The sequence below is a fragment of the Ochlerotatus camptorhynchus genome, unplaced genomic scaffold, assembly GCF_037179485.1.
Source record: "Ochlerotatus camptorhynchus isolate MF236.1 unplaced genomic scaffold, CSIRO-AGI_Acam_v1.1 ptg000282l, whole genome shotgun sequence".
In the NCBI taxonomy this organism is placed as follows: Eukaryota; Metazoa; Arthropoda; class Insecta; order Diptera; family Culicidae; genus Ochlerotatus; species Ochlerotatus camptorhynchus.
Window position 1 is genome coordinate 753,062 of NW_027040771.1, and position 25,539 is coordinate 778,600.

The 25,539-nt window shown below is 40.3% G+C and overlaps 1 protein-coding gene across 6 annotated transcripts in view; it reads right to left on the reverse strand.

Moving 5' to 3' along the window:
- Nucleotides 1-4,536: 4,536 nt before the first annotated feature.
- Pits (Protein interacting with Ttk69 and Sin3A) overlaps nucleotides 4,537-25,539 on the reverse strand; it is a 65,128-nt gene continuing 44,125 nt past the window's right edge. For 4 of the 6 annotated variants that reach the window (XM_065228101.1, XM_065228100.1, XM_065228099.1 and 1 more), the window contains 3 exons: nucleotides 13,266-13,481; nucleotides 12,510-13,018; nucleotides 4,537-6,188 (listed from right to left, as the gene is read on the reverse strand). In XM_065228101.1, the coding sequence (XP_065084173.1) occupies nucleotides 6,048-6,188; nucleotides 12,510-13,018; nucleotides 13,266-13,481 (866 nt within the window). In that variant the 3' untranslated portion in view covers nucleotides 4,537-6,047. The remainder of the gene's footprint in view (nucleotides 6,189-12,509; nucleotides 13,019-13,265; nucleotides 13,482-25,539) is intronic. The other 2 variants (XM_065228103.1, XM_065228102.1) reach the window with 1 other exon arrangement.

A 25,539-nucleotide genomic window follows, 5' to 3' on the forward strand; every position in this document is an offset into this window, starting at 1 on the left:
TCTTCGATTGGGCGACACTGAGGCAGATTTGTCGGGTTGTGGTTTTTGGGTACAAATGGGATCGAATGGGTATTCAGGAACGATTGTGTTTTTTTGGCGTAATGCGATGACGCTTTATCCGGCCAAAACACGTATTGTCCATCAGCATGATGTTTTTGTAGAAACGGGATCAAAATTTTCTTCAAACATTCGTTCTGGTACACATATTGATTGATTGCCAAACCAGAGGGCTTGAACCATGGCACGAGAAAGAGAACGAAGTCCTTTTGCGTTCATAATTTTGGCTGGTCTTCCACTACCTTGCTTGCGAGCAGTTGTTGGGGATCTTAGGATATGGTAAACAGTCGAAGCTGCAACATTTTCGCTTTTAAAATGTTGTACCGTATACTTTTTGCCGAGATTTCTGTGCAGTTCGTAGAACTGTACAACGCGCTCGCGAAATACTTCTTGTTTCGACGGCATTTTGAGCAAAACTGAGCAAGCATAAACAAAACAGAAAGAGGAGAGAGAGAGCTAACACATTCACACTCTTATTTCTCTCTGAGCTCGTTTGTTGTTGAGCATAGAGGCCTCGAAAAAATTCCAAAATTTTAGTTGCCACCCGTTATCTTCTTCATTCCTTTATTTAACGTCGGTCTCTGTTTCGTAATCTAGTGCCAATCACCGACGGACATCGATTGCCATCCATTGACGGCAATCGAATGTGCAGGAAAGCAGCTTCCACACCTGCGTAGGATATTGCACCCATTCAACACACATGGGCCGGGACCAACGGGTTTACTTCCTTTCCCGTAGCAAGACGTGACCAGAGATTTTTGTGCGTCAGAAAAATCCCACCGACTTCGGCTGGGATTGAACACAGACCCATTGGGCGGCGCCAGCATCTAACGCTATCTAACTGCCAAGATATTGGAAACTTTCGACTTACTCAACTGCTGGCCTGCTACCGTTAATTTGGAAGGGTTGTTCGTGCTGACATCCAACGATCTTGTGAACATTGATGGTAATACCCATCGCATGCTTTACTCTCTATAAAAAGCATTGAACACAGAATTAAATTCATTTCATTACTAGAACGTTCTCAAAGGATCAGAGAGCAGATATCCAGGAAGTATTGATACAACATTGGGGAAAATATCTGATGAAGACGTGTTGCCAAAAACTTGATGGCACTGTAATACTTCTCCCGAGGAATTCCCAGACTACCAGAATGCACGTATATTCAAAGTTGTTTTTGTGATGTACAAACATATATACAAACAAACAAATCGTATAGAATGCAAAGAAATGGCTTATACGTACAAAAGTGGAGGCCATATACATGCAATTTTTTATTTAATTTTAAATGGGTTGATTTAACATCATATACGATTTAATCTGTAATAACACATTCACTTTGAAAAGTCATACGATGTAATCCGATTTGATTTGTGATAAAGTACGACGAAAAAATGAATCATCGCATATTGGTCGGAAATTTCATTCTATACGATTTAACTTAAACACAATGCGATGCATGCCGTTCTTATATGCGATGTTGACTTTAACTGTAGCAATTTACGATACTGTCTGCACATTGTTATACGACTTCTGGTTGTCTGGGTTCTCATTAGCATTCCCTAAGAAATTTACCCTTGTAGTAGATAACAAAAATGAAATTCTCCATAGAATTCCTTTAAAACTAGCTTAAGATTCAGATTCCTTTGAAAAACTCTTCGAAATTCTCTTGGTTTTCGTGTCAGAATTCCTTTGGAGCTCTTGCCAGAATTATCTTGGAATAGTAATCAAAATTCCCTTTGAACTGTCCTAACATTGCGTTGGATTTATCATCAGAATTCATTTTGAATTCTCCCAGAGCTTGTTTTAAATTCTCTTCAGAATTTCCTTATAATTCTCCTGAACTCATCATAATCACCTTAAATTCCACCTCAGAATTACCTACTAATCTCATAACTACCAAATCCAACTCGCCATAGAATTCGCCTAAATTTCTCCTTACAAAACCCGTGGAATTCTTTTCAGAAGCACCTAGGAAGTACCTTCGAATATTTATAGGCTTACTTTTCAAAATTCCCTAGGCATTCTCTTCAGAATATCCTTGGGATTGTCCCAATTTCTAGGGGGTTCTAAAAGTTGTGACAGTACGTTCAATAAGTATGGGGGAACGCGTAACGACACAACATGGAACAGTGGTCAAAATTCCCTTTGAACTGTTCTAAATTTGCGTTGGAATTATCCTGGGAGTTCTTTTTGAATTGTCCTAGAGCTCGCTTTAAATTCTCTTCAGAATTTCCTTAAAATTCTCCTGGACTTCTCACAGTCATAACTACCAAATCCAGCTCTCCAAAGAATTCGCCTAGCAAAACCCGTTTAAGTCTTACCTAATACACCTAATTAGTATCGTCGAATTCCCTTAAAAATATTTTTCAAAATTCATGCATGCTTACTGTCGAATTGTCCATACACATTTAAAAAAAAAAAATATGGGTCGTGGATACTTGCCACCCCCTCCCCTAAATTGTCTACGTAGTTAATGAACAGTCCATAAGCACATTGTCTAAGTCTAAGCAGTATGTCCCTGGAATTATCCCAATTTATAGGAGGATCTAGAAGTTGTGACAGTACGTTCAATAAGTATGGGGGAACGCGTAACATAAAGGGTGGGGGGAAGGGGATTTACTATTGAGGGAGTTAGAAGGAAAGGGGTGAAAGTGACTATGATCGATTCTCTTCATCGACTTTCCCTTTCGTTAATAATTCAGCTGCAAACACATTCCTTGATTCGTGTGCCATTCTGGATGCTAGATGAGAACCTCCTTTATCAAACTATGTGGCAGAAATAGCGCAAAATCTGTTTATTAAGCTGTGGCTATCAAAAGAAAAAGTCGATGAACAGCCCGGGAACCCCGCGAATAAGATAAATAGTTGTTAATAGTTAAGAAAGGCACATGGGAACTATAGGCAGTGCAACGTCGTTGGGTAGGGACTGAAGGAAAACTCGTACGGCACTGAGCATTCACAGAGCAAAGGAAAAGCCGCCGCCATCTTAGAAGGGCCAACAATGAGAGAATCTTTGCTCAGATGAGCATGCCCTGGAAGGCATATCTTAGCCAACTTCCTAGCAAGACCAACAATTTAAAAGGCCTCAACTCCATTTTGTAAACAAACCTTGTTTGACTTTTTTCGCGAACCGAAGTCCGCCAACGCAAGCCAACAAAAGGTGTAGGGGAAATTCTCATCTTCCCGAGTGTGTGTTAGGTTTACGGATGTAGGTTTCGGTTCGCGAGAAAATGGCCTTACAAGGTTTGTTTACAAAATGGAGTTGAGGCCTTTTCAATTGTTCAATCTTGATCTCTTCCCTTGATTTGTCCCCTAGATATTCACCCATATTCTTGTTTTCGTTCGAACCGTTCGATCCATAAAAAAAAGGTGGTTTGTATGGTGCGAACGAAAACAAGAGCATGGGTGATTCTTTGATTTTTTCCTTTCCTTGACATATGGCATTCATTTAAACCTTAATAGCTTAAGGACAGAAATTCGAAATTCACTGATGCATTATACTGCCGCTATTCGTTTAGAAGTCCCATGTCCTGCGCATTTCCAATCTACACACTTAGATTTTTTTGCCGAGATGGGCACCACCGAGCAGCTCGGCATTTTATTTTGCTGGAAATTCAGCAAAAATATGTTTGTTAGCTGAGATCTCGGCAAAATTCCCGTTTGTTAGCTGAATCTCGGCAAGTTTTTCACTGAGATCCAGCAAAATAAAATGCCGAGCTGCTCGGTGGTGCGCATCTCGGCGAAAAAATCTAAGTGTGTACGTGGGACTGTTATGCGAATAGCGTCAGTATATATTTGACTGCGATCATTTGCAAATCAGGTTCTAAGAGAGAAAAAACGGCATTTGATCGAAATGCCAACGTTTTTGCATCAAATTCAGATTCCCGATCTCTAAAAGATGAAAAACAACATGTCAGGATCACCGCAATGATAATCCAAACATGGAAAAAGTTGAAAGCAAAACATAAATCACGGGAAATTTGTCCGTAGGTAGGTATAAATAGAGAGCTCCCGGATTTCATGATTGATGACGTCTTTGCTTCGAACGAAGCAAAAAAACAATCAAACTCAAACAAACAAAAACATCTCTGTTGGCAAAAACTGCTAGATCAACTAACACCTCGCAGCTGGAAATTACACCGTCATGATTGATAACTAATCAATAGATGAACAGCCACGGTGGATTTCAAAATTCCGGTTCAAGGGAATTGCTTGCACACCATTTGAGAAAAAAAACACAAACCTGCCCAGTTCCTAGCTGTTAAACGAAACCAGTTTCTGGATATGTTGAGAAGGTTTTAGTAAACCAGTATCGGTCGATAAGCATTGATGATCTACCTATTTGTTAAAGAAAAAAAAAAAGAAAACTGACGAGCTTCGACATTGACCAGCAATGTCGTTTCTGTTGATAAGACAAATTTCAGCAAACACAAGGGAAATGTAACTTAAACAAAATAAAAGTAAGAGAACACAAGCTTTGTAAGACCAATAGTTTTTCATCTGTATTTACGAACTCTTTCTCTTCGTTTTAACATGTTTTCTTCTTCTTCTTTCCATCCATTTAAAATTGTTAAATTAAAAAACAAATAATGCTTCACGTTTTCGCTCTTTCGCCTACACTCTAGGTTCCTCTCGGCTATGTACAGGTAGTTCGTTAAAAGAAGAAAACTATATTAATAATCATAAATATATGGTGTGTTCTTGTTTTAAAGTAAGAATAAAGATAATAGCATTTAAAAAATTAAATAGGTCAACTCTTAAAATAGAGTTATCTGATTTGTTTCACTTCTCGCGTTTCAAAGTTTTTCTTATCCTTTTTCTTTATACAAAAAAAAATGTTTCAATTCGGGCTATGATGCTCTGCGAATTTCACCTTATAAACTGGCTTATATACGTTAGCAACTGTTTGCCTTCTGGCGGTTATGTAAGAATTTGTTTGTAGTAATTATTCAAGCGCGCCTTTCCGCCGCACGTTGAAATATAAAAATCTTAACTAATTAAAAAATCTTTCCGTAAAACAAACATATCAATTGTAAGGGATTTTCCACCTCTTGCCTACTGCATAAGCTTGTATTTGTGTACCTTCTTAAATCGATTATTCACATTATTTCGCTTCTAACTTCCGCTGTTGCTTTAAATTAATTCTCACTAAGAATTACGATGTTCTTCCTTTCTGCTACAAAACTAGTTCTTCTTATTGCATTTTCACTGATGCAATTTTTCTCAAGAAAAAAGGAAACATACAAATGAACAGTGTGTTTGTGTGTGTGATTTTAAATCCCGCTCCATTCGTCCGATGGGTTTGTACGAGATACGCCAAAAAAGAGAACTTCTCTTGTCACTAAAAAATGCCCCACAATCGAACGGGTTCGTTCCCCGGGGGGAGGAGCAAGCTTTTATGTGTTTGTGGTTTTTCTTGTTTCAACTTATACTATTTTGATTATGTACAACAATTGTTCCTGTTATTGTATCCCAAAAAACGGTTTCCGTATAAAACTTCCTCCTTTTCTCTTCATCATGCTAGTTTTACCAACAGTTTTGTCAAAATCCCTTAGAGATTCATTCCCTACTCCTATAAAAAAATGGTTTAACTGGTTGAACTTCCGCTGCGAGAACCATTCCTTTCTGTCTGTAGAACGACAGTGGCAAAAAGTTCAATGATTTCACTCAAGTTCACGGCGAGTTCCGGCATGGCCCAACTCCCAAACAATGGATTGTGCTGAAGGCTGAGCAGTTGAAAAACTGGATGCGGCCGCTACCAACTGACCATGCTGCTGTTGTTGTTGTTGATGACGATAGTACAAGGGTTGCTGTGGCGCAGCGCCATGGGAACTGGGCAAGTCCTGTTGGTAGAGGGCGATACTGTTGTTTCTGTTGTCACTGCTGCTGCTGCTATTGTTATAGTACAAGTAACGGTAGGAGGACGTCATCAACTCATCACTAGTAGTAGAACTTCCAACATCATGCTGATGATGTTGATGGTGGCTCTACGTTTCGCGTTCCTTTTTCACCTTCAGCTCCTCGCCAAGGATCGTGGCGATTTCGCCCTGCATGAACGCCCACGGTATCGTCGAGTTGGCCAGCGGGCACTTCTCGCCACTAGGACAGTACACCTCGGCGCCAGAGCCCTGTAGATGGAAAGGAAAGGAGATAGGCGTTAGAGTTTAGCTGTGAGCTGGATTTATAACCTATGAGCTCGGATGCTGCGTGTTTAGACACATTGATTCTATAACATTCCCCAGAATGAACCATTCCCCCAGAATACCATTCCCCAGAATGTACCATTCTCCAGAAAAGTATGCCATGTATTAGATTGACTATTTTTGTTTATTATAGTCACTCCTGGAATCTTCTTTCGCGTATATAAAAAGAAGAGAAAAACTTCTTAATGGATCAAGGGCTTTTCCCTTCTTTGAAAATATAAGAAAAGGAAATAATTTATTCTTTGGATATACGATAAAGAAGGGAATATTCCCTTCTTTTAATATATAAAAGAGAACATAATTAATTCGTTAAATATACGATAAAGAAGGGAATATTCCCTTCTTTTAATATATAAGGAAAATATATAATCAATAGTTTTTCGCAAAGGATTCGGGGTAATGCCCATTCGGGATAATAACGTGTGGAATAATGTTTTAAATTTGTAATCGGTAGTTCAACGTTCCATGCCCCGATTTTTTAATCCATCACGAGAAATTCTTCAACTCAGGTCGAACAATTCAGTGCCTACATTTCAAAGGGGCGTAATTGCATTTGTAAACAATTGCTTTACCCGTTGATTTCTCGCGAATAAAAGCTCACTCATGAAAAATAATGACACCAACAGGTAGAGGAATGTTTCCTCTACTAGCTAGCATTGGTAATTTGGAGGGGCGAGCTTTTAGTTGCGAGAAATCGACGGCTAAAGCCATTGTTTACAAAAGCAATTACGCCCCTTTGAAATGTTGGCACTGAATTCTTCGACATATAGAGTTGTTGTTATTCACATCGTCGTGATTTTGCCCTGCTAAATTTGTTAATTTTTTATCACACGGGCTATCGTTATTCGTTTTTTTCCGTTCGGTATACTTGTAATATTGTACTGGTTGTTAGTGGAAAGTGTAGTTCGTTGCGATAATCGTCTTATTAGAGCATATTTTGTGTTGTGAAAACAGTGAAAAAATTTCCAATCGGACATATTGTACACGACTAGCATTGGGCGATGTTGAGAATCCAATTCCTCTTTGCGTATTAGAGCATCTCCACCGCTGTTTCTAAATCACTTTTGGAAACTGAGTCAGCACCAATACGCTAAACCAGTTAAAGGCGATGAAGAATCCGTCTCCTGCATGGCTTTTTTTGCCACAGGATGATTCACCTAAAGTGCGGCGACACAAAGCTGAATAAGGCTTCTCTGAACATTGTCTACACTAGCCCGAGCCTGTTTTGGATGTGTAACGAGTGCGCGAAGCTGATGAAATGTGCTCGGTTCAAAACTGCCGTCTCGTCGTTTGGCAGTGTGATTATTTCTATCACCGAGAGACAGGAAATCGCACACGCTGAGCTTAGGAAGGAAATGGCTAAGCAAGAACAGCAGATCGCTCAGCTAACGAAACGAATCGCATTGACAACTCCGACAAACTCTGATTTCATGCGTCAACCGCCATTAAAACGGCGCCGCGATGAAGTCGCGCTCACTAACAAACCACTTGTTGGTGGTTCTAAAGCAGTAACAGGCGACAATGCCTTTACTTAGCTGTTTTGGCTGTACCTTTCTCGTATTCATCCTAGCGTGAAATCGGAATCAATCGAGAAGCTGGTGAAAGGTTGTGTACGGTGCGAAGATCCGATTAAGGTTGTGCCGCTAGTCATCAGCCGTATGAGCTTCATCTCGTACAAAGTCGGAATGGATCCCAAACTACGCGAAGCTGCTCTTAGATCGGATACATGTTCCGTGAATTTGAAGACGGTTCAAAAAACATGTGGTTGCCTCCTTTGAACACGCCTACCATCACTATCTCTCCTATTACGGGACCTTCCGAGTTCTCAACTCCCATTTCTGGACTCGACCCTGTCTGTTGTTTCAGAATTGGATTTTGCGTTGTGAATTGAAGCGCTGTAGACCAGAACGCAATGCTTGTCGCATTATGGGAGACCTCGAATCACTCGATCCAGTCGCGCTAGCTGTTTCCCGCCATCAAAGTCGTTCTATTTCCTGACATCAGAGTCGTTCTGGCCCTGCGGTCGAGTTCGGTGGTGGGGTCTCCCAAGCATCGTCTTCAGGCAAGTATGCATACATTAATTACAGTCATTTGCCTGATCAGTTTCCGTGTTCCAGTGCGACGCTTCAAGCACCTGCCGGCTGTTTCCAGTTGAGAAGCACTTTTGATACTACTCATTCACAACATCCGCTTTACTGTTCGAATAATCCTAATTCATCTCCGGGACGCACAATAGACCGCTCTTTGGAAGCTCCTGGTTACTCCAGCCCAGTCGTGCCGATTCCTGCCAGCGTTCAGCATAGTCGTCCTGGACCTTGTGGCTGGATATGAATCAGGAGTCTTCCACCTTGCCTCTACAAGCAAGTACAATCAATATATTGACTATTCACTGCCTGATGCCGATCAAATTTTCAGCAATTCTGACTATGTTAGCCATTGTGATGATGCCTCCCAATCCTGGAAACCCGGAACGCGCCGAAGAAAACCCCATGGAAGCCCCAATCCCTCCGTCTCAGTCCTGCCATCAGCAGCCTTCGTTCATCGTAGTCGTTCCGGACCTGCTGTCGGATGTGGAGAGGGGGTCTTCCAACCCACTCACTATGGCGAGTATCCAATGAGACTTGATGATGGTCAGTTATTGCCTGATGTATCTGTGATTTCCAGGGAGAGCAGTCGTTCGATTCCTTGCCGCAAGCAGGATGTCGTGATCTTCTACCAAAACGCCGGTGGAATGAATTCTGATGTTGAAGAGTACCGCCTAGCTGTATCGGATTGTTGCTACGATATTATTGTCCTGTGCGAAACGTGGCTCGATTATCGAACGCTTTCCAGTCAAGTCTTCGGTCCTGACTACGAGGTCTTTCGTTGCGATCGGAATCCTAACAACAGCCGTAAATCTACTGGTGGAGGTGTCCTTGTAGCTGTCCGTAGCGGGTTGGAGGCAAAGGCCATCGAGCACGATTCATGAAACTATGTGGAGCAGGTTTGGACAGCCATCAATCTGGGAGATCGCATACTATTTCTATGCGCTCTGTACATTCCACCTGATTGAGTGAACTCATTGATACTCACTGTCGGTCAGTTTTCACAATTGTCGAAAGTGCCACTCCAGTTGATGAGATATTCATTTTTGGTGACTTCAATCTGCCAGGCGTTTCGTGGAGTCCATCTCACAGCCGATTCCTGTACCCAGATCCTGATAGCTCTACATTTCATGCAGGAGCTATTAGCCTTCTCGACAACTACAGCGCAGCGACGCTTTCGCAAATTAACCATGTAGTTAACGAAAATGGTCGCTCTGCTTCGTGAGCACACAGGACAGGGCTCCATTCATTTCCTCGGCTCCTTGTGCACTAGCTAAGCTAGTTCCACATTACCCTCCTCTAATTGTCACTGTTGAGGGCAAACTCGTGCGTGATTTCGACGCTATCCTGCTACGGTTTCTTATGACTTCCGTAAAGCTGACCACCGTAGCATCATAGATGTATTGCCTAGCATGGTATGGGAGAACATCCTTGATCCAGATGACGTTGAGGCTGCAGCGCAAACCTTTTCACATGTATTGGCATATGTCATTGACAGACACGTCCCGAAAAGAACTCACCACAAAGTGTCTCACCCTCCCTGGCAGACGAGAGAGCTACGTAGGTTGAAGTCAATCAAGAGAGCAGCATTGAGAAGATTTACGAAGTATCGCACGCTTCCTCTGAAACTACATTATGTGAGGCTGAATCACATGTACCAGCGAGTCAGTGGTGAATGCTTTTCAAGTTTCCAACGAGGCATCCAGCGCAAACTTTTGGAACTACGTGAACGAGCAACGCAGGGAATCCGGCCTCCCATCGTCTATGGAATTCAACGGAGAAGTTGCTGCTACTGTTCAGGATATATGCCACCTTTTTCCGAAAAGTTTGCCAGTGTATTCACTAATGAGATACTAACTGACGACCATATTAACCTGGCTGCCAGGAACGTTCCAGTAAACGATCAAACGCTGTTTGCAATTGATGTTAATGCTGAGATGATTTCTAAGGCCGCGGCTCTGCTCAAGTCATCCTTCAATCCTGGACCTGATGGAGTTCCATCTGTATTTTTGAAGAGACATATTGCTAGCTTGTTAATTCCGCTTCTTCACCTGTTCCGAATGTCTCTCTCAGGTGGCATATTTCCATCTTGCTGGAAATTTGCGCACATCTAGATAGAGCTAGAATTAGGGCGTAACAGCTTTTGTAAACAATGACTTCTATCGATGATTTCTAGGAATTCAAGGCACACTCACGCAAACCAACCTAACCATCCGATAGGGAAAATCTTTCCCTACCCGATGAGGATGTTTGTTTGCATGGGCGAGCCTTTAATTTCAAGAAATCGTCAAGAGAAGTCATTGTTTAAAAAAGCTGTTAGGCCCTAATTCCAGCTCTATCTAGACATGTTTCCCGTCCACAAAAAAGGAAGGAAACGAGCTGTGGATAACTATCGAGGAATTACATCGTTAAGTGCTATTCGAGCTAGTGATTATGGAACCGTTGCTGTCCCATTGCAAGCAGTATTTGAGTGCTGATCAACATGGGTTTACTGTCGGCCGCTCTACAACCACCAATCTGCTGTGTCTCACATCGTATATAACCGAAAGCATGTCGGATCGGGTTCAAACGGACGTTATTTATTCAGACCTATCCGCAGCATTCGACAAGTTGAACCATGCTATTGCGATTGCTAAACTCGGCAGGCTCGGTGTATGCGGTAATCTTCTGAGTTGGTTTCGATCATATCTTACCGGTGGTCGGCAACTCAAAGTTGCCATAGGAGATTGCAGATCAGCTAGCTTCTTCGCCACATCAGGTATACCTCAGGGAAGCCACATGGGACCGTTAATTTTTATACATACTGTACTTCAACGATGTGCATCTGGTCATCGAAGCTCCTCGGTTATCATATGCAGATGACCTCAAAATCTTCCTACGGATCTGCTCCATTGCTGACTGTCACTTTCAGAACAGAATGGTAGTGAACCCAGCCAAATGCTCCGCTATTACGTTCTCACGAAAACAACAACCGATAATACTTAACTATGACCTGCTTGGCTCGACAATCGAATGCGTGAATCAGGTGAAATACTTGGGTGTGATCTTGGATTCGCAGCTTTCATTCAAGCAACACATTGCATATGTTGTTGATAAGGCGTCAAGAACTTTAGGGTTCATTTTTAGGATAGCTAAAAACTTCACTGATATCTACTGTCTAAAATCTCTCTATTGTTCGCTTGTTCGATCGACGCTTGAGTATTGTTCAGCGGTTTGGAACCCAAACTACAACAACGGTGCCGAGAGAATTGAATCTGTTCAACGTCGCTTTCTTCGCTTTGCGTTGCGTAGATTGCCTTGGAATGATCCGTTTCGATTACCCAGTTACGAAAGCCGTTGTCAACTTATCGACCTAGAACTTCTCCGGACTAGAAGAGACACAAGCAGAGCCCTAACCGTGGCCGATATCCTGCAAGGAAGGACAGATTGCGAGGCTATCCTGAGGCAAATTGACCTGAATGTTCAACCGCGACGGCTTCGTAATAACCTTATGCTAATACTGCCTGCGTACGGTGCGATTTGGGGACTGCAGAGAACATTCAACAGAGTTTCATCTGTTTTCGACTTTCATCTCTCCCGTGATGCGCTTCGTCGAAAGTTTTCTTCTGTTTTTCGCCGGCAGAGTAACTGACTATAAGATATATGTTTTTTAATGTTTTTTATGTTATGACCATGCTTGAATGTATTTTTTTTACCATAGTTGATAAGGTTAACATCATGATGTAAAACAACAATAAAACAACAATAAACCAATTACAATTAACTAGTGAAGAAGATAAGGTTTAACAGTTTCCGACTGATTGAATTGGATTGCATAATAGACCCTTTGACTTTTTAAATGATGCACTTCGAAAACTTGCAGGTTGTCTTTTTCTAAAGAGCTATAAAATGGTTTGGAATTGATAAATACATAGTTCCATAAAATATGTATATTAAGCTGTTCTGTAATATCAAATAATAATAATCTTTTCTGGGGAATGGTGCATTCTGGGGAATGCTTTTGTGGGGAATGGTGCATTCTGGGGAATGTTAAAGAATCTAGTTTTTTCACTATTTTAAGAATTAGTACTTCTTGGAAAATACAGCCACATAACCGTAGAAACGTGTTTGTTTTTTTTTTCGAAGAACACTCAAACATTCCAACCGATTCCAACACACTCACCTGTCGCTTGATGCTCTCGCGGCTGCAGGGGAAGCAGAACTTGTGATGCCCGACCGAGGGACACTGCACGAAGTGGGTGTCTTCCAATCGTTCCTGGCAGAGGGTACACTTGAGCGTCGGATTCGGAGCGGGAGCGGGCGCATTTCCACCGGGTGCACTGTTTGGTGCCGGTCCGTTGATTCCCGGTGGCGCTCCGGGTCCCGGCGGTCCAGGTCCCAGGGGACCTGGTCCACCCGGACCACCAGGCGCTCCGCCAGGTCCTGCACCACCGACGCCATCCGGGGGCGGTTGCGAACCGGGCTGTGACTGCGGTTGTTGCGGGCCTTGCTGCGCTATTGAAGGTGCCCCCAGGGGTCCCAGTGTGACCGGTGTCGTACTGCCATTACCGTTCGGTCCATTTCCGTTGGGAGTGGAAGCACCGCCCGAGTTGGACTGCGCTGCCTCCGTTGATGTGACTGTTGTACTGGAAACGTGCCGCGAACCGGATGATCGTCGACCACTAGAAGAACCTGCAAGGGAGGAGGTGTTAGGTTATTAGTATCAGCATAATACGATCAAGCAGAACGAAAGCAAAACAGAAATCGTACAGCTAAAAAAACTCAAGCGTGGTGGAGTTTGTTTTTGATGCGCGATAGCTGTAAATTGTAACGGAGGGTGGAAATCAAACACGTCGACTATAAAGTGACAATCTTCTACAGAGGGTGATATAATGAGCGCAATGGAGTTGATTTTTTTTTTAAAAAGGAAGCCACCTACCGGAACTGTTTGGCGAATGTTGAGAACCTCGGGAAGCCGTTCGTGGTGGCGGCGGTCCCGGTGGGCTTGGACCGTTACGTGGGCTACCCGGCGGCAGGGTTTCGGTGATCGACATTAGATTAGCCATAGGGCTTTGTAGTGGTGCCACCGACGATGGGGTCGGTGGTGTAGAATCGCCCATCGAAACCGGCGGAATCGGTATCACGGTCGGGTACACTACACGGAGGAAAGAGAGAGAGAGAGAGAGAATAGAAAAACTTTTAGCCAAATCTCTTATTTCATGCGGTTCATAGAATTTCATTCGAATCGTCCTACAGGAAAGTGTCCCGATCGCAAATCAAATTTCGCTGACGTGATGCGCTTATTTACAAACAGTGCAATTATATAACAGCAAAAACAGAGTTATTAAACCGTTCAACGGAGTTGTTTGGGTATTCAATTTACAATTTTCTAAACAGAGACTTTTAGGCAGCAATCGCGAGCACAATAGTAGAATTATTCGGTGCTGATTAGCGTGCTTATCAGCTGAAACGTATACCTTTTTCACGCTGGCTGCTGATAAGCGAACTGCATGCCACACAATCTCGCATTGAAACGACACACTGCCTGATAATGGCCAAGCAGCTGAAATCAAAGGAAATATTTCTTTGGTGGTGAGATAAGCGCGGCCGCAGTCGGTCATCAGTGTGTTGATAGTAAACAGAACGCTCCACTTATATGTGAGGTACAATCAGAGCCATTATCGCAAAAGCGCGCGGGACTATCAACGAACAGAAGGAAAATAAAAACATCCTTCAAAACCGCCATTCGGTCAATAGCACAGTGTGTACAGCTGAAGCGAGCAAAAAACAGCGTGTCGAGATCGTGCGCCGGAACGTGGTCGTTAGTTTCAGTTTTTGTTTTGCTCTCCGCTAGGAATAGGTATACAATTACGATTTGCTGACTCCATAACTTGGGATTGCGTCATATATGAGATTGAGAGAGACGGAGACTGGGGTTGTAAACTGAGAAAGCTTGATCTGTTTTGTGTACATGGATTTTTTTTATTCTGCTGGAGGTAGCACGTTGATGAAGGCCATTTGCGTCAGACCGAATTCAGCCACGTGATTATGTAGGTATGGAGTTGATGTCCTTGATATTCATTTCGCGCAAGAAGGAGTAGGTGCTGTTGTGCCAGTTATCAACCGGTTTGAATGTAGATCATGAAATTGCTATTGGAAGTTCTTAGAACTTGTTGAAATTGGCAAAGGGGTTGTTGTTATTATAAAGATCTCGGAGCAGCCAATTTTGATATTGCATTCCATAGATTTTTCATACTAAGGACACAACATCGAAGGCATCATAAACAAGAAAGTCGTTTGAGCTACCGATTTGTAAATTCGAATCTTGACAATGGCGTAGGTGAAACTTCATCATAGGAAGAGCGGACATCCCAATCGTTTTGTGCTTCACAACGGGTAGTAAAACATAGTAATTACTTAATAACATATTAAAAGATGTATCGATTTTATCCGGCAACTCCATAATTAATTCTGTAGAAAAAAAAACAAGATTATAAGGATGCCAGTTGAATGATTAAGCAGAATAAGGAACGATGAAAGAGGTACAATTTTTTTTTTGCCGAGATTTGCACAGCCGATTACTCGGCAACCAACTTGACTGAGATTTCTGTAAAAACGATGCTTGCCTCCAGTGATGGATCGCTCTTTTGGGACGTTTTCATTACTTTTTAATATGGAATGCTTACGTGAAATCCAATTGAAATTTCAGTTAACCCACCCTAAAAATAGATAGTTTAGTGCTATTAATCTCCCTATAAAAATTCAAAATATTCGCACCGTAGAGCTACACTCTGTGTTTTCACTGAAGCTACACTCGAGAGCGCTCTAAAGTGTACCTTCAGTAAAAGCACAGAGTGTGGCTCTATGGTGCGGATATTTTGAATTTTGATAGGGAGATTAATAGCACTAAACTATCTTCGTTAGGATGAGTTAACTAAAAATTAAATTGGATTTAACGGAAGCATTCTATATTAAAAAGTAACGAAAAAGTCCCAAAAAAGCGATCCATCCCTGCTTGCCTCCTTAGATCTAGCGAAACATTTTCCGAGACTCAGCAACCAAAATAATGTCTACTACCTTGAAAACTCTGGAAATACCTGTAAAACCAGGAATTCTCAGAGATCATCAGTTTCCCCTGGAATAATCTGGAATTCTCAGGGAATTTTGAAATTAGAATAGAATAGATTAAGGTACGCGAAAGAATCTAAATTTATTTCCTTGATTTGTTTTCCGTCGATCTTGTTTTCTGTGCTGAATACCAATGCTACCGACACCAGGAAGATAACTCCCACACCTGGACTCTACCTATCGACTCATCAACTCATGGACTGGGGACGAACGGCTGTACTTCTATTCCGTAAAGAAGGCGACGGGTTTGAACCCAGGCTCTTAGGAGTGAGCGACAGTCACGCTTGCCACTACACCACCAGCGCCACGGACTATTACTCTTTGAACATAATAATAATTCTGAAGTGGATTCATCTTCAGTAACAACCGAAATTATGCTTTTTTTAGGGTTCTGAATCATGAATATTTTTTACAGATTTTAAACTTGGACAAGTTTTTCAAACCTTAGCTAGGCCTGATAATATCAGACTTAGCGAAATTTTCAAGAATCTGGAACTAAAATTAACATTAAAGACGACGAACATTAAATATTTCCAAGAACCCAGATTTGAAAAAAAAAACTTTAAAAAACCCTTTCAATACATGAGAATCTAAAGGGAAGAATTGTTAGGAAAACTTGAAGAGAAATCTGAGGATTCCTTTCAAGTTACTGCTGTTTAACTCCAGATGAAACTTAAGGTGAAACGTAAGGTATCTGAGTATAATTCCAAGGGAATTTGAGTAGGATTCTGAGGAGGTTGATTCCAAAAGCATTTTTATAGGTATTCCAAAAAAAATTGCGCAGTTCCAGGCAAAAATCGAAAAAAAAAAAAAGAATTTATCAATCGACTTTCTCCGATTTGTATGAAACTTTGCGTAATTATTTGCAGTCGCGTCGCCCTAACATCAATCTACCTGTTCAACAACTCTCAAAAATTAAACAATATTGGTTCAAATGGATACAAATCAGTGAAATTAGAAGACCCTGTGCCATTTTAAATGGATTTGAATGTAAACATGACCCTAAATAACGTTTTCAAAGTTGTTGAAAAGCTAAAAAGTGAGGTTAAGCTACGCCACTGATTTTTTGTTGAGGACAATGATTCACATTTTTGCTAAAATTCGGCCATATTAGATCTTGTAAAATTTTCAAAATGGCGTCTTTGAAATTTAAACAAAAAATGGTTGCATGAAAACAGCATTTTTGATCGAAATGACGTCTGACACTAAGTTGTCTTTATGGCCAAAATTAACTATTTTTAAATCTTTTCAAGTAAATATTAAAAATAGACCAAATATCCAAAAATTACCTTACCAGATTGAAAAAAAAAACTTATAATACTTGGTGGAATGTTCAAACCATAGACACTTGAAAACTGACAAAAAAACTACAAGAGACAGGGGTTGTACGCAATGGTGACGTAGGACTACGTGGTCTTATATATTATTTTTTTCCTTTGGTTTGTTTTATTCCGTCGATCTTGTTTTCCGTGCTGAGCACCAATGCTACCGACGTGCCAGGAAGGCAGCTCCCACACCTGGACCCTACCTATCGACCCATCAACTCATGAACCGGGGACCAACGGCTTTACTTCCCATCCGAAGGAAGGCGTGATCAGAGATGTTATGCCTCAGAACATCCCGGCGGCGCCGACTGGGATTGAACCCAGGCCTGCTGGGGTGAGAGGTAATCACGCTTACCACTACACCACCAGCGCCGTTCCGTGGTCTTATATAATAAATCTTATTTGCTAACTGCAGCAGGAGCTTGTGGTGGCGGGGGGGGGGGACACCCCTCACCATCCTTCTCCAAAGGGGGAGTTTGGTAAAGAGAGGTCCTAGCTCGCTGTTCTAACATCTATATGCAATCTTCACACTGCCGTACTCTAACGGAACTATCAACTCTATGCTTTCATCTACTCCACCTATCGTATAAAAATTACCACTACAGTCTGTTATTTGAAATTAGCATCTTCAACTATAAGGAGCTTGTGTTTTGTATAGGAATTTGAGTGGAGTTCTCTCTGAATAAATTCCGTGTTCTAAGATGTCGAAAAGGTGAGTAAAAGTGTAATTGTGCGAGAATGTCTGCCGAATTTATGCGCATTGAAATAATGTCGTTGATGAAGAAAAGCATTGCAAATTGGCGACGCTCCTTAAGTGTTTGTATATTGATGAGCATGCAGCGCGCTTCATAAGATGGTAATAGAAATGCAGTCCAATTCAATTTACGTAAAGCATATAAAAGGAATTGTTTTTGGACAGATTCTATGCGTTCTTCGTGTATGGAAATGCATGGATTCCATATTAGGTGGCAGTATTCCAGAATTGAGCTTATATATGTGGTATATAATAGCTTAATCGACAGCAAGACATTGAAAGAAGTCATTGTTTACAAAAGCTGTTACGCCCTAATTTTAGCTCTATCTTAATATGGGAACTGACATCCGATTGATGACCTTGACAAATGTCCAAAAATACTCTTTTACAAATTCATGGTGGTCCTGATGGTTGAGTAATGCTGAGCTATTAGGGTGTTAAACATAGATGGTCCACAGCGACTCACGAAGAGCTACTGATTCCGATCAATAGCTGTGCGGCTTCGTCCTCCTTCTATGGATTCTCATGTAGGCTGCAGCTCGTTGCTTGCAGCCAGCCTTTCGTTGTGTACTGGAGAACACCACCACTCACCACGCGATGATTGAATAAACACCGTTTGGTGAGACCGAACGGAATTCAACTTTGAAATCTGTGTTAGAGAAATCGTTTTTCGCAGGCAATCGGTGATAATTTTAATTATCATAGCAACGTTTGTTGCACGTTTGTTCAATTTTCAAAGTCTTAATTTTAGCAGATGCGTAGGAATATTTCTGATCGATTGGTGGTAAAACTATTGAAATTGGTCCAGGGGCAGCTGAGTTATTAACGTTCAAAATCTTTCATAATGTTGTTACATGTTCCATTTTCGGTTTTCGCAAAGTGTACCCCCATATAGAAATCACAGACGTAGTCCTACGTCAAAAGTTAGAACAAGAACTTTTGGTCAAATTAGTGAACTTGTTGTTAGTACGGTTTGCAGAGAAAATTATTCAAAATGCCTCACACATTGTCTTCTGAGTATAAATTATATGAAAAAATATCAACAGAAAAAAAAAAGTTCAAAAATGTGACCAAAACCTCTTGATCTTTGATTTTTGTCAATTGTTAAGTGCCAAAACTTCAAAACTTTGCATTTTCCATGAGCTTTATTTTGAAGAGAAAAGACATTAAAATCGTTCAGGGAAGATTTGAGATATTTAGAGATTCAACAATTTTTAGCAATTTTTACTTGAAATTAGTTACTACATTTTATGTTTGTATTTTTTTCAGAAAACATAATTCAAGAACAACATGTGAAAAGGACATACAAGCTTTTGGTAAACAAACCTTCTTATACACTTTTCTCGCCACCCATATGACACCAACGCAAACCATCAACATCACCGGGTAGAGGAAACTTTCCCCTTCCAGATAATGTTGTTGGTTTGCGTGAGCGACCCTCGGTTGGCAAGAAAAAGGCAATACAAAAGTTTGTTTACAAAAAGCTTGCATGTCCTTTTCACATGTGATTCTTGAATGTTTCTCTACAACTTTGTTTCATACGTTATTGCAACATTTTGTTATTTGATAAATTCCAAAGTCGCCAATCTGAAAATTTAACAGGATACAAAGATGCAAAGGAAATTTCCAACAAATTTTTTAGGTAAATTTCAGAAGAATATTTAGGACCGTTTCAAGACTATTCCAGAGGCGTCGCGTGCCTCATTTGTTAACCTGTGCACCAAGCTTTGTTCGTTATAGTTTACCACCACATGTTAGTTTTTGTTATATTTTTCAATGCTCCATGAATTCGAGGGACATATTCTCCATCACTATATCAATCACTACCTAACGTAACATTTGAAGAACCTATCATTTTGTATAAACAAAACTTGTATGACCCTTTTCGCGCTAACCGAAGTAGGAGGAATTGCAAAACTTATCTAATTCCAGCTGAACATTGCATTAGGTTCTAAGTAATATTGACCGATTCTCTTCGTCGACTTTCTATTTCGTTAATAGCTTGAGCACATAACCATTTCTTGTTGTGTTTGTCGTTTTAGATGCTAGATAAAAGCTTCTTTTATCGATCTGTGTGCTGAAAATACCTAAGAATGTATTTACATGGCCGTGGAGATACAAAGAGAAAGTCGACGGAAAAAATCTGTCAATGTTACTTAGGACCTAATGCAATGTTCAGCTTGAATTCTCGTTTTTATCAAAAGGCTAACTCTTCCGACTGAAGTGTAATAAAGAATATCCGTCAAACACTTCCGAAAACATTTTTTAAAACCAAACAATGTCAAAATCTAGAGAAAATTCATAGTACCCTGGGTAGCGAACTTGAATTAATCAACTCTTTATTCATCAGAACAACACTATCAGAATGAACCAGGGGAAGCTTAAAAGTTTTGACAGGCGCACCGGCGCAACTATCGGTAATTGAGAGATTCACAACTGATAAGAGAGTTAGAGCGGGCTTTTGCGCTCTCTTTCTCCATTACTCTCTTTGTCTGCAATCAGATATCCAAGTGCACAGCGAGAAATGCACACTTTGGGCACCCATACATCACAAATGTTCTTCTAATTTAAACTCACACATTCAAACCGGTCTGCAAGTATGATAACGTCCAAAGCGTACCAGACTGCTGTTTTCGTGTTGCTCCCGTTTGACGCGTAACGCGAAAGCTTCAATTACAACCAGTGGTGCAAACCGCCATGTATTGTGGAAAATTTGTGGTATGTTTCAAGAGGTGATAGAAGGTCTGCTTGGCTTACATCAGGCATTTGGCCATTCACAAACTTGCCACCCGCCACCCAAAAGAGCTATTTAACGACATGCTTAGAAATCAATGCATTAGGGATTAGGCAGACCATCTCAACTGAATTTAAACCTTTTTGAAGCAAACCAAGGTCGAAGATTTAATTGAACCACACTATAAAATAGTGTATTCACTGTGGTCTGGTCTGGAGTAAAGAAGTAAAGCTATAATGTGACCATAAAATCTATAAAAATCTAATCGCATTTTTTTTTTTAATTGTTTACACCTGTGTCGTGCACAGGTTGCACATGTGGACGCGACACCTCCTGTAATCATTTTAAGAGAAATCAAAGAAGAATTCTGAAAAGCATTTTACAGAAATTAATTTACAGAACTGCTCTTGGACAACTCTGAGCGACATTTAGAGGGAATTCCGAAATCGACGGAAATTTTATGAGATAGTTAGTGAATACTGATGAGAGTTTATTTCAGAAGAGTTCTTTGGGATTTCCTAGGTAATTTAGCGAACTTATTGAATCGATAATTTTTAGAGTATTATGGGGGAATACCAAAGAGAGTTCTAAGGCGAATTTTGAAGAATTTTTTGATGATTTTTAGGAAATCCATGAGGAATACTGTGAAGAACTCCAAGAGTATCAAGATGATTCACAGAAGAAAAATCAATCTAAATTGATAGTTTTAGTAGAATAATTGTATACCTTTTTGGTCGATTTTTCCTTTTAATTCTACTACTTTTATATCACTTTCATATCTGTTATAGTTCAAAGTGATAGTGAAAGTAAAGAGTGAAAGTGAATTAGAGACAGTGAAAGTGAAAGTGATACAAAAGTAGTAGAATTAAAAGGAACAATCGACGAAAAAAAAATACATGTAGACAAATCAAGGTAAAAAAAATAAAAAAAAGTCCTCAGACTATGATTCCGATCTTGGAAAAATTCTGGACCATGGGAAGTTTTCAAGATTCAAAACTAACACAATTATTCGGATAGCATATTTTTAACGCATTTTAATTAAAGGTTGTTAAAGGTAAATATAGTTATCCTGAATGAAATAGTTCAATCAACTATGGCATGGCATCATCAAACCGAAGACGGTGGGTTTAATTAATAGCCATCGATGGGTTTATTTAACAACATTCTTTAGGGAGTCTGACCACTTGCTCAGGGGTACCTGTAACATGTCTGGATACGAACAATGCAGTTTTCATTTTCATTTTCATTTTGCAGCGTTTGGTGGGGCAATGGGAGCGCAAGTCAATCCAAAGCCGAGGATAAAGGACGGGTAATGGCTGAATAGTCTATGCGGACCACTTGAACGCCATGGGAAAAGGAAGGGATTGAAGAGGCCGGTTATTGGGGGGTTTTGAGGAAATGACACATAGTGATGGTAAATGTAAAGAAACCGGAAATCCATCTCCCACTGATTCATCCTTTCACATATACACCAAATTGATATTTTAAAGCAATAATCAAAATAAACAGACAATACATGAAAAGGCTAATTGCCAGTTGCTTTAAAGGCTAGTTGCCAGTTGCTTTAAAGGCTAGTTGCCTCCCTAAGCGGACCCTCCGCATCCTAACTCTTCTGTTAATCCACTTAATGCTACTAGGCTGCCTATTTTTTTTTTATTTAAGTTCGTTTGATGATTATGATATCTCTAGTCTAATTTAATAAATAATTGAAATCTCTAATCTACCTACCATGCTTTATTAAGTACCTGCACTTGTGAATGTAATCTAAAATTTAACGTGTTTCAAGTTGTTTTTGACTTTGACCTATATTTAATATATATTAGTTCGTCCCAGGTGACACCTTCAAGTGACTAAAATGCTTCACTTTGAAGTTAGTTTCCTAGCTGATTTTTAAATTACATAGGGTATATGCTTCAACTACGCTCACACGTTTCCACTATGTCGCACCACAAAAATACATATGGATATGTCACAATAGAAGCACGCCACAGTGGAAATCCCGAGCCATAGTTCAAACACTTATCCCAAATCAAAATGAAGCACATATAAGATTAGTTGCAATACCATGTACAAAAATGGTGTTTAACATTGTTCCCTGAGTAATACCTCAATGAAAACAACAACGAAAGCTTGTCACGCAAGTAGAAGGACTACTGTTGGGCACTTTCTGAAATATTTCAATAGTTTAATTTCCTTGCAAACCCAAATAAATCTATCTGCGTAAAAATAAATAAAATAAGAGTAATTTGCGGCAAAACCCGCCAGTATCGCACCCAACGTCAGTGCCTATACGTAAGCGTACTACAACGCGGCTTTCAAATAAAGGAGTAACAAGTGTGATACTATCACTTCAGGCTAGAACTTTGGTTCTCTTATGCAATGGTTCATCAGAGAGGGGAAGCTCAGTAATCCTCATCGCATGCTCATGACGCTATTTTGTCACGGCATGAGCCAACGATGCCGGACCTAAACCAACCGTCTCCAACGCTCCACTATGAAGCATAAGATTAGGCCCGCCCACCAACGTCCAGGTTAAAAAACTAGCCAAGGGGAGGAATGAACAGAATGAAAGAACAATGCAGTTTTGGATACTTATTATGACATCCATTAATGTTGTGTTTGAATTCTCATGTGATATATTATGGCGTTTCTAGTCTTTGGATACATACTAGCCCAAACATGTTATGTTGGCCGATTCGAAAAATCTGGTCTATAGTAAACAATACCGGCCATTTTGGTTCTTTTTTGGCAGTGATTGGCAAGAAAAACATCTTCTAAAACTTAAAATTTACATTGCCGGCGTATCGAAAAACATCACGGCGGCGCGCCGCTTCAAAAACGTCGTCGGCGGCGTGTGAAAAGGTGTCTACCCTAGAAGGAACTAAGGGAAATTCCAAAAAGACATTTGAGCGAAAAAATAAACAAATTTTAGATTTTACCTCAGAGTCCCATCAAACTACGGATAATTGTTTGCTAGGGGTAATTAACCAAGTGCAGGAATTTTGACTCACGCCTAATTTTTTTAAAAGTTCATTCGAGATATTTCGAATAAATTTCTAGTGACTGTTCTAAATAAAATTGGGTTCAAAATCACATGTTAAAATCCATGTGCAAAGAGTATTTTCAGCAGAAATTACAAAATAGTTTTCTTAAAATGCATCGTTGTGCCTAAATGTAAACCATTTCTTTTTAAAATCATTGTAAATTTCACAGAAAACCATTAATTTCGAAATATCGAAAACGTTTTCAGGGTGTCGACTCAAAGTAGAAAAAAAATTCCCCGATTTTCCCTGACTTTCCAGTCGGTTTTCAGAAAAAAATCCAGTCCACAAAACTTCGTTATTCAAACCTAAGAAGCTACAACGTGATGTGCTTTATTATACCGTAGTGCAAATTAAGGTTAGTTTAAAATGAGCAGCAGGGTAAGCTATCGAAAATATCAAAAATAGCATACTCATGGCACGTACAACAGAAATTGATACTAATACAATTTTTACAGAACATATGACCGACTACTTACGAAGGATGTGAATAGACCTAGGGCTATAAATACATATTATAATATAATAATGAATAACTACTGCTCACAACTAGGCTCACTATTCATTACTAAGTAATAATAGGAATATTTAATCAATGTCACCAAGCTCTCAATTTGTGTTCATAATTTCACAGCCAAATAAAAATCAACCCGTAGACGATCCTTTCTCTTAACATATAAATTATTGTAAAATAACAGAGCAGTGATTATTCTTGCTTTGGCAACCGAACCTGAGGATGCACTGCTCATGCATTAGTCAGTTTCGTACTCTCTAGAACTCCATATGACAACCGCAGACATGGCAAAATAATTTAAGTTCAATTATCATTAACATTTTATTCTCTCAGTAAGTTCACATTACAACGAGAAATTGCAAGTTGAATATGTGTTTATTTTCGGATTACGTTTAAAAATGTTTATCATTTGAGCAGAGCAATTTTCTCCTGCAAACTCTCGGCTTCTTTTTGAGCATCTTGAGCTCTCGGAATCTAGAGCTTCTTTCATACGACGATCCTTGTCTACATGGAAAGCGAATGCGATTTTTCGAACTCGCCGGATAAGTTCACTCAAAGTTTGTAAGTTTTCCAACCCGCTTGCATGAGTAACACCATCATAGATCTGACGTCACGCTACGACTGAAGGCCCAAACGCATTGTGGGCGGAAGCGGAACGGAAACGACACGTTTGACAATTGTCACAAATGACATCAAGATGCCTAACCGCAGTCGATTTGTTTCTAACTAGTTTTCAATCCGACAAATAGGCTTACTCAGATCGGGCTTTTCCGCTACCACTGCCGTTCCGCTGTCATTACGCTTGGGCCTTGACTCTTCCCTGATGTTTTCAAAAAGATATACTGCATTTACCGAAAAATTAACAATAGTTCTGAATACACCGACCAATAACCTGTTCCAAAAAACGTCCAGTCGTTCCTTTTTGCGATCATATTGATCGAATGTGCATTTACCTGTGCAATATTGTTCAGATGATCAATATTAATGAACCTTTCCATAATGCCTCTAACCATTTGAGACATCATGTTGTACAAAAAAGGCACCATAGGGTTGTCCGTCTGAAATTCGCATAGAAATGGCTCAACTTCGACAGCAACTGATTTGAAGAAAGCTAGCTTAATAACACGTTCCGACTACAGAGTTATAACACGTTATAACGGTTGTCAAATAATTGCAACACAGAAACCACCATCAAGATAGTGCTATAACATGTTATAAATCTGTAGTCTGAACGTACTATTAGCCATCGGCAACGAGTCATTCAACCCGTTTTTAACATCTTGGTAGGAAGCTGACGTTGGTTCGATTTTGTCTTTCTGGACGCCTTGAATAAATTTTCGTATTTGCGGAGTAATTTTGATTGCCCTCTGAACATCAGCACTATTTTCCAACCATCGGTGACTGAAAAACTTTAGCGGGAATATGGTAGATCCAGAATACATCGTGATAAACGCTCGTCTTGCTGGTACATCTTTGAAGATATTGTAGATACCACGCAAATATTTGACAACATCCCAACTGATACTGCGAACACTATCCTTGAATGCTTTATGCAAAATATACAGCCCACAGCTTCCTAGATCTATCAGCTTCTCGCCACGTTTTTGTACCTCTAGCTTCAATTCACATTGGACCCATCCATGAACACTTGCAGCAACTTGTTCGAAGAGATACAGGCAAGGGCGCCCATAAACGCAGCGAGTGGATCTGATGCCCG